At 37.9% G+C, this 10473-nt stretch overlaps 1 protein-coding gene across 1 annotated transcript in view; it reads right to left on the bottom strand.

The window, feature by feature from the left end:
- Nucleotides 1-10262, bottom strand: part of TOX (thymocyte selection associated high mobility group box) — a 365524-nt gene extending 355262 nt beyond the window's left edge. The window contains exon 1 of the mRNA XM_044657995.1: nt 9864-10262. Within this exon, the coding sequence (XP_044513930.1) occupies nt 9864-9965 (102 nt within the window). The 5' untranslated portion in view covers nt 9966-10262. The remainder of the gene's footprint in view (nt 1-9863) is intronic.
- Between the last annotated feature and the right edge of the window lie 211 nt (nt 10263-10473).

Genomic DNA, 10473 nt, shown 5'->3' with positions numbered 1-10473 from the left:
TCTCTCTCTCTCTCTCTCTCTCTCTCTCTCTCTCTCTCTCTCTCTCTCAGTTTTGCCTAGCGAATAATCATTATTTATCTAAATGTTTGGGTTTTTTAATCTCCATCCCACATTACTGGCATTTCTTGAGAAGAAACTCCACAAGTGTCCCCAAAAGGGAGTAGATTTGGGGCTCTTTTAGATTAGACTCTTTGATTTAGAATATGACATTAGCTATGATATTTACTTTAACTTCCTTAAATAAAGGAGATAACCAGAGTATTCCACTAGCTAATATAATTTCCTTTCTTCCAAGATTCCCAAGTATAGTCCTTTCAGGCATTATGATCCACAGAAACTTCCATAACCATAGGACACAACAATATGATTTAATAAAAATCAGCCTCTCTGTTAGGTAACCTACAGCTGTGAGAAAGACCTTCCCCCTTCAAAAGGAGCATGATGGGCGACACCAGTCAAGAATGGGAATGCTAAGAGAATCTGACATTTGCACTAACCTGGATTTGTCAGACATACATAACATTCAAGAGTGTTTTGTATCTTGGAATGCTCTGAATTTTCCTAGGAAGAAACAAAGCTATTGGCATCTATTTCTATTGCTTATCTAGGAAATCTTATAAAACAGTCAGAGAAGGACTTCTCTTAACTAAGCAATGAAATATATTAGATGCTTGGGTATTGCACATTTTTTACATGCAGAATGAAAAATGGGCAACCTCCCCAAAAGCATTAAAATGGCCTTTAGAATAATATATGTGCACACACACACAATCATGTTTCATATATAATTAAAATGTAGGGATAGATTTTTTTAACTAACTTTAAAAATTTAATCAAGTAAGTTAAATTCTTCATATATCAAAAGAAAAGGTATTAGGAAATATTGGCACTCCCCGCATGAGCAAAGAGATTTTCATTCTGGCCTCACCCCTCCCCCAACCTTTTTCCTGCTATACAATCAGCATCTAAGCCTAGAACATTATGATGTTGCCATTTTCAAAATGAATGCTGTAGGGAAACATGTTATAACCAGGAAAAGCTCATTCAGGTTAATGTGAATTCCATGTCTTAAAGTATTATGGAAGTGCTGCTATAATTAACAGTCTGTTGGCACTTCCATTATAAACCACGTTTTTAAGCAGTTTATAACTCAACTGTTTTTAATGAGAAATTGCTCTTTGGGCTGAAACTTGGCATGCAGGGCCAAGTTAACAAATTTTGTTAACAAAAATCTCTCAAATTCATTAGGGTAGGTAGAAACTGGAGCATCCTGGCAGTTCACTTCTCCAGCAGTCAGTCCACTGAACAAAATTCATGATCAAGAGTAAGAGCTATTGTCTTTGCTGTGGGCACCAACAATATGAAGAGTGCTGCCATAGGCTCTCTCACCGGAGATATGGTTTAACTTCAAAGGAGAAGGGAGATAAATGGCATGCATTGTTGCAATGACTGATACTTGCAAGGCCAGTGTTACATGAAGTTATTACAGCTTTTGTAAGCATTCAGAGTTAAACAAATATTAGAAATTAGACCATAAAAATGTCAGAAATTTAAATTAGAACAAAAACTGTAGCTGTGACACACATTACCACAAGATCTGTTAGCTGTGATTAACTATGATCTAGCTTACTCAAAATACTATTTAAAAAAAAAAAGAATGACATGAGTATATTTAATGGTGAAATGCATCTGATCAAACTCACAAATTATGGATTTCCATTTTGAAAATATGCAGAGATATGTATATAAGACTAAATTTTTACATATGGTGTCTAATTATTGCCCAAGAAATGTTGCCATTCTCATTCACACTTGCCATGGAAGAAAAATCAGAGCATGGTATAAGCTGAAAGGCTGCCTCAATGCTACTATATGTGTAACTACTATTCATATAATGAATAACAGTTCAATATCATATTCACTTACAAACAACTAGCATGCCAGCTTTAAATCCTTAAGCTAGGGTCTGTCATTTACAAAACTTTGGACATAAGAGAATTGTCTTATAGTAGTAATTTTCCAATTTTTTCAATGTAATTATGTAAAGACTTTTTATCTCAAATATATTCATTCAATTCATGAGGCTTCCAGCACAATGCAACTTGTTGGGTGCTGGAGATACAGGAGACACAAGTCCCTGTCTTCAAGTTGATTTATAGTCTAGAAGAGAGAAATAAGACAAATACACAACTAGCTCCAGTACAAGTTATCTGATAAGGAGATGGACAAATAGAACAGTAAGAAAGATTCAAGGAAGGAAAGATCATTTATTTGGATCCAATAGAATATAAGTTTCTTGAGGGAAAGGGCTATTTAGTTTACCTTTGTATCCCTAGATCTAGCCTAGAACCACTATAGTATGTTTTTAAATAAATGTCTGTTGAATTGAATTGAAGTTGAATTCATGGCTAAGGAGATGTGTCACAGAAAAGGTAGTATCTGGGCTGGGCCTTTAAGGAATGTAAAGAAGAATTTTCTTAGTGGGGAGTAAACAAGAATGGAACAAGCCAAATACAAAAGTTATCTGACAGGATATCGGTAGATAAGATTGGGAATGGCTGCAATAAGGGGGAGAGAGAGAGAGAGAGAGAGAGAGAGAGAGAGAGAGAGAGAGAGAGNAGAGAGAGAGAGAGAGAGAGAGAGAGAGAGAGAGAGAGAGAGAGAGAGAGAGAGAGAAAGTGAGTGTGAAGGGGGGAGAGGGAGAGAGAGGAAGGGAGTGAGCCAGAAGGTAGTTTTTAGCCATATTTGTAGAGGATGAACTTAAATGCCAGGCTAAGAATAAGAAGTTTGCATTTTAAATGGTAAGAAATTAGGAGTCACTAAAAGGTTCTGAGAAAGGGACCAATGAGGCAAAACTAACAATAGCATTGGTTGATTAATTTACTTCTTCAAACATCTTAATTCTATAGAACAACAATGTTTTAAGAGTTGGAAGGTGCTTTAAAAATCATGCACCAATTCTTTCATTTTAAAGACCAAGAAAAGTAAGTTCCTAATTCAAGGTGATAAGACCCATTAGTGGCAAAGCTAGAACTAGAATTGAGGATTCCTCGTGCTCTTAAAAATGCTCTTTCCACAATGCTATACAGTGTCAGTTCTGGCACTTACTTCCTGAGCAAGTCACTTAGCACCCCTATAATTCAGTTTCCTTATGCACAAAATGGGAATGTTGGTTGAAACAGATGACTGTTAAGATCCCACACAGTTCTAGATGTATGATACTCAGATGTTTGTCTCAGCAGAATCACAGAATTATAGATTGGAGCTGGAAAGGGATTTTTAGAAGCCATTGAGTCCAACGATCTCGTTTTTATAAATGTGGAAACAAGCAAAAAGAGTCTAAGTGACTTAGCAAGTCACAGTAAATGTCTTAGGTAGGATTGGAACCCAAGTCTTCCTGACTCCTAGTTCTGAGCCTCATCCAAGGAGAAGCTCAGCTGTTTCTTATTCAGGCCTGAGGCCAGAATAACCTTTTCTGGATATCCTGCTCCACTCCATTCCCTCAGCTGAAAATGCTTCCTCTCTCCGCAAATTTTCTAAGATCACTCTGGACCTTTCCTTTATATGGAGGGTGGGAGGATCAGACTTGTGACTATATCGATGTAAGGAATTCCCAAGTGGGAAAAATTCTCTTCATTTGCTCAGATCACCAATTCATTATAATATATAATCTTAGACGTTTACCTGTAGCCCTGTGGGTTAAACGGCTTTCTGGGGCAAATAGCTAGCATGTGTCTGATTAAAGACTTGAATTCAGGGCTTCTGCCTCCAAAGATTCTATATATTACAACACTTAAACCTTAAATAAAAGTATATTCCCAGAATCACTGTTTTTCTTTGGGAACCTAAAGTCTAGAATAGTGCATTGCACACAGTAGGAACTTAGTATATGTCTGCTGAGAAAATGAATCCCTTATATGCTTTTTCATTCCAATACTTTACTTGTAAATTCAACAGGGTAGATGAAAGGCAAGAAAAACCAGTGAAAGGAGAGTTCTGATCAGAGTAATTATATTAATGAAAAGTCATAAAATAGATACAACATATCAGTGGCATGAGGAGGTGAGAGATTTCCATTAGGATCCAGTAACTTTCAGCTCCATATTCTAGTGGGGGGGGGCAGGGAAGGGGGGGATTAGGAGTTGTGAAGGACTAAATGCGCACACAGGATACCTAAGTAAACTCTAGGTGAAAATCCTTTTAAGGAAAAAAATAGATTTTGAAGAAAGCAGCACATGAACCCTCCAAGAGGACCTCTAACTCTCTGGGATACCAGTAAGTAGCAATAGTTGAGAACTACAAGATGAAATGACTTCTCAAATGATAGTAGTCCAAATTTATACAGGGTGTCATGTAGCATTTGTTAATGTCCCCCCATCCCTTTCATAAACTTTCTTTCTCAAAAAGGCAAGAATATGGGGGTGGGGGGGGAGGCCAGGGAAGCCCAACCAGTTCCTAAAAACTTAACTCTAGAGCTCTCAGTAGCTTGAACAAAGTGAATCTTTAATCCAGTAAGGTCCCTAATTCTTCCATACCTTACCCCTTTTGTTGCCATATAAATTATACCTCTCCTACTAAAGCCTGCTTGAAGCTTCATGCTTGTATAAGCACTAGTTTCTGTAGAGATATTTAAATGAGAGTTTTCTGATATTGCAGTTTCTTTTGCTAACTAGGCAAAAGATCAAATTGCTTCATGAAAAATCATTCCATACCCCTTAAAATGAATCATAAAATGTGGAAATACTAAACAGCTTATAGAATAGCTCTCTTAAAATGATAGTATTGCTCTCCAAAGCTACAGAGATAACCCTTTGCAAAGAAGTTTAAAATCTAGACTACTGGCATAATAAAGTATCCAGCAAAGCCAAGATAGACAAGTCAGGATTTTGCATTCCTTTTGCTTCAATATCTTAATCTGTAGCCTTTGAAAGAGAACTATATTCTGCTTCTTAGTTGTGAGGTTTTTTTAAAGAACTATTTAAAGACGTCTTAACCTATAAAGTTAACAAATAAACAAAAAAAAAAAAAACCCAAACAATACCAAAAAAGCAAGTGTATTTTGAGCAGCAATCCTGAAAAGGGTACCAAAAAGTATAAAAACTTTCATAAATGTCTCAGCAATCCCAAAGGTAGGGGCAAGTTCCAACTGGAAACTCAATAATGTGCTAGATCAGTCTGGAGCTCATGTGACTAAAATGGCTTCGAACCATAATAACAATGATTTTAAAAGCAAAATATCAATTAAAACACTGACACATGATTTGATTCTAGCTTTAAGAGTTTGAAAACCCTGAGTTTTAAACATTTTATAAATTAGATGAATGAGAATGATCATACAAGATTTGAAAAGGAAAATACCCTATAAAAGTTCATCATCAAAGAAAGTTGTGCACAAAAAAGGGGGTGGGTGGGAGATGATGAATAATAGTTTTCTTCAAAAGTAAAATAATGTTAAAGGATTGTACCACAAATGAATACCAGGCTAATTGTGAACAGATCATTTCTTCTGCACAAAATATGAAAAATAATGTATGGGATTTTCCCTTTCAGCTGAATAAATGGAGTTATTTTGTTTGTTTTATGAAAAACATTTATTATCCCAAATATTTCCTACCCTTATTCACTTAATTGATAAGGGCTGGTAAGTAAAATGTGGTTCGAGTACCTTTACTTCTGATTTAACTAGTTGTCCAAGAAGGATATAGAGTACATGATTCCACAAAAGTAACCATAGAGAACAGTGGAGACCATTATTTTCCCTCCCACTGTTGGTAGAGGTCAGCCTCCCTGTCATTAGTAATGTCATAACATAATTATATTACTACTCCTTATGTGGGCAGATACTTAGCAACTTGAAAATACATTACAAAGTTTCAGATGTAAAAAAGTGCCACCTCCTTATCCTTATTTAGCACAAAATCAGTGAAAACAATCTTTAGAAATGACAGTACACTGAGAAACCAAAAGAACTGTTATTACTATGTAGGTATATATTTAAACTGGTGATTTGACATCTTCAACTTGAACAAATAGGGCTATATTTTACTACTGAACTCATACTGTGTGCTCATTTAATCCAATTTCTTTGTAACATTCAGTTCAATTAAGGGATACAATGTTACTTAAAATAGTCTTAATTGGCTGAAACAGGGCTATGGTACAGCTATGTTATTCATCTGTAAATGTCTGAAATATAACTATGTTTAAAGCTTTAGGAGGTGAATAGTTACTTCAAATCTAAATCTGTCTGTCCAGCCTATGAGCCACACTGTTATTTCAAAGGTTGACCTATATACAGCAGCATACCATCCATTTTGCCTGTTTGTATAAGAGATACCTCACACAGTTGCCATAACCAACATTGTTTGCATTGTTCTCTCACTTTTCTCCCTCAATGGACAGTGTGAAAAAGGAGGCAAGTTTGCATAGAGATATGTGCATAGTGTAATGTGCTCGAACAATACATAGATCAACACTAGGCTGAACTGTTTAGAAATTTTCTTCTGCTGAGTTTATTAGAAGAAAAATGAAAACAGTAGGGTGTTTCTTTTTTTTTTTGGGGGGGGGGTTACCATCTATAAAATGGCAGAGCTAAGGAGTGCCAGTATAATCCAAACTTGTGCTTTCATTTAAGAGAACCTAGAGGGGGTGGTGATGGTAGTGGTATATTAATTTTTACAGACTGTAGTAATCCTGCATCACAAACGTTTGGGCAAAGTACAATTTGGATATATATATATATGTGTATATATATATATACACATATATATATATGAATCACAATGTGGTAAGAAATTCAGAATAAATAATTTGTTACATTAATGGAACTTTCAAAGTAGAAATAATGTAGTGAGGTTATATCACTATAAAATATGAATTCATTGCAGTCTTAAGGAAGACTCAAATTGCCTTGCAATCTGGTATGTATTAGATTAGTCCAATCGAAGTTGTTTTGTCACTAAATGAAAATACAATTTTCTTACTAAATATCTTTCCTAGATATATCTTAACAGTGCATTGGAAAGCCACTTGAACATTCACAAAAATGAAAGATGGTGGAATATTTTCTAAGCAATTGAAGTATTTGATCCAGACACAAGTTTTGTATCAGTGGTAATCATGATGGAGTGGAAAACACAATGTTCAGGGAAAGTAGCCTGCCTCTCAGGGGCCTAGCAAACCTACTCAGCCCATTTAATATAATCAGGGATCAGTGACAAATACATTTAATAGACTGCTACGAATAGATGTTCTGGAGAAGGCACCCTGTGAGAAAAATTCACATGAAGTCTTTTCCAACTATGATAAGTATGTCTTATGACTTTGCATTTTTTAAATCCATTATTGCCAAAGATAAGTTAAATAGAAGACTTGCAACTCCTCTATAGAAAGGGTGGCTAATTTGCATTTAAAAAGAACAGTTTGCTGCTTCATACATGGCATGACTTAAAAGGAGCTTCAATGAGCTAGTCAAGAAACTCTGAGGACTTTCTAAATTAATTTATTCAATTTGCTGCACTACCCACCAAAATTATTTTAAACACTTAATTGGGAAATGATTTAATATATTAAAGTAATTTCTGATTTTCCAAAGCATTTAACTTTTAAATTAAATTTAGCCCTACTATCTTAAGAATGATGAGCAAAATGTGTATCCAAGCCATTACCTTCCTTTAAGAGCCTTAAATCAGTGCAAAATTTAATAAGGTTTGTCCAGTTTAACTGCCAAAGGGGTTCACACTCACTGAGTCCAACTTAGTCCAACTAATTTTGCTTGTTCATTTTTAAACCAAAAGTATCAAAAACAACAAATACACCTTTGAAAAAAAGGAAATCCAAACTTAAAGAGTTATACAACTTTATCACATACAGCCACTAAGAACCCAAAGTTCACTGTACTTTAAAACTTCTTTCCATCTACTATTCAAGCCAACTCTTCAGACTTCATTAAGTAGCAACTCCAGAAAGTCCAGTGTATTACCTACTAACAAATATTCCCTAAAACACACCACACACACACACACACACACACACACACACACACACACACACACACAGAGCTAGTGCTTAGCCACAGGGTGGCTGATTCCCTGTGTTCTGATGGATGTAGTTTACTTAACCTAAGTTGTGTGAGCTCACTTTTCTAATGCTTCTATCTACAAGTCTAAGCATTTTTTTTTTTTGGACCAGGCAGAGCAGAGGATAAGGATGGGCTCTCTAACTCCAGCCCCACCTCAGAAAACTACTTGAATAATGAACCGCCACGGAAGGTGAATGTAAGAACACAATTTCCAAGGTGGATTTCAATGAAGAGCATCTCACCACTCCTGGGCCAAATTGTTCTAAAGCCATCCGTTTAGTAAAGGAAATACACAAGATGGATAGCTGAGGTAATTGTCCAGCATTTCAGAGAAATATTTGCAGGGAACTTAGCCCGCCTATTTGTCCAAGTTCCTCGGATGGAAGTTTCAGACATATTTCAAACAAAAGCCTAAAGACGGACACACTCACACTCTCACTCACTCTCTCTCTCTCTCTCTCTCTCTCTCTCTCTCTCTCTCTCTCTCTCTCTCTCTTTTTCGTCTTGCTTATTCATCATTTGTTTCCCTGGTTAGAGCTTTTATGTTCGGGGAGTTTGGATAAGCACTTCCTGATAATTTTTCCTCCCACTATCTTTTTTATTCATATGCAGAACCATTTCCCTAAGGCAAAGAAAGTGCAATCCACGTATAAACAAATGCCAGTTGGTTTACTCCACACCAAATATGATCCCGGTTTGCTTCCGGCCAAGGATAATCGAAGTCCTCTGGTGTCGTTGCAGCCATGAGGGCACTAAGCATTCCGGCCCCGCTGGCCACCACACCGTCCAGAAACACCTTCTTGCCCACTCTGCCACTGCACAGAACTTCTCTCCCTAGAAGCCTGGCCAGCACTGACCGAATCAGGTTAAAGGAAAATTAGTAACGCGGTTTGCAGGCGACTTATGAATCGAGCTTGTCCTGTTCAGAACAAACTTGTCATCTCCCTTTAAACACTAAGCATGGGTCCGACCGTCCCCAAATTGTTAAACTACTAAGCTCGGTGAATACTGACACGTGAACTGGATGGCTAATTGAGAGTTTAAGCAGCCTGATTTGATTGTGAAAACAAAAGAGTTTGGCTGGAGGAGGGGTGGGGGTGGGGGGCTACATCCCCCAACCCTTAGTAATTGAGGGAAAGCGCTTGTTTATACATTTAAATGCTCTATAATTACTTCCTTTTTGAAATAATAATGCCTCCACGTCAGAAAGGTGGCAAAGAACACATGGGGTCTGCCAATACAAGGAGTAAGAGGAAGGGGTTAGGATGAAACAGGGAGGGGGGAAGATGGTGGGAAGAGAAAATGGAATTCACTCTCTTACTCTCTCCCCTAGTCCCCAACTTATCTCAGACCCACCCTCAAAGTATTCCGGGGTTTTGTTCTTTTTTAAGGGCTCCAAGGTGAACCTCCGCAGGCATCCCTCTACTCGAAAACAGCAGGAAGAAAGGGTTCGGGGCAAATCGTGTCACTTTCCGCACAATCGCGTTGTTTTGAAAACACCCGGAGCTTCTCTACAATATTTACTACCAAACTGCAAGAATGGCTTAAGTAGGCTGCGAACTGGAGTGTTAACTCAGGAGGCAGTCTGCCCATACACGGCACCGAGAGCTTCCATCCATGCAAACCAGTAAGGCAAGAACAACAAAATTACAACCCCTCACCCCAGCTTTTGGGGGGGGGGGGCAAGGAAAGAAAAAGGAACCCTACTCCCACGATCCCAAAGTACAGATTAAACAACAACAAACAAACAAGGAAAAGGCCTAAACAAAAGCAAACAATTCACCTTGTTGCAATAGTAGGGGTCCAGGCAGGGAGAGGGTCCCAGACAGGGAGTATCGGGAGCGGCAGCAGGCTGTGGTGGTGGTGGATAAAATCTTACGTCCATTTCACTCAAACATCAAGTAACTCCTTTCCTTTTCCTTCCTTTCCTTTCCTTTCTTTTTAATTAAAAAAAAAAAACTGTCCAGCAAAACAAAATTGGAAGGAACAGAAAGAGGTATCTGGGCTTAGGAGTAAAAGAAACACCTTCCTCGCCTCACATCCGTTTGCGGTTTGTTTAAAAAAAAAAAAAAAAGAAAGAAAAAGAAAAGAAAAAAAACACACACACACAACTCTTCCAAAAAAGCACCAGTCTGCAGATGTCTGCAACGGAACCAACAAACCCTTCTTCTTCTTGTTCTTGTTCTTGTTCTTCTTGTTCTTCTTCCTCTGCTTCTTCTTGGGCTGCTGCTGCTGCTGCTGCTGCTGCTGCTGCTGCTGCTCTTGCCGCTGCTGCTGCTGCTGCTGCTGCTGCTGCTGCTGCTGCTGCTGCTGCTGCTGCTGCTTCTCCTGCCTCTGCCACTGCTGCCGCCGCCGCTGTAGCCGCTGCTGCAGGGCAGGTAACTTCAAGTACT

This window comes from Gracilinanus agilis, chromosome 1 (assembly GCF_016433145.1).
Source record: "Gracilinanus agilis isolate LMUSP501 chromosome 1, AgileGrace, whole genome shotgun sequence".
NCBI classification, from domain to species: domain Eukaryota; kingdom Metazoa; phylum Chordata; class Mammalia; order Didelphimorphia; family Didelphidae; genus Gracilinanus; species Gracilinanus agilis.
Note: the sequence above shows the minus strand (reverse complement) of the source record. Positions and strands in the feature narration are given on the sequence as shown.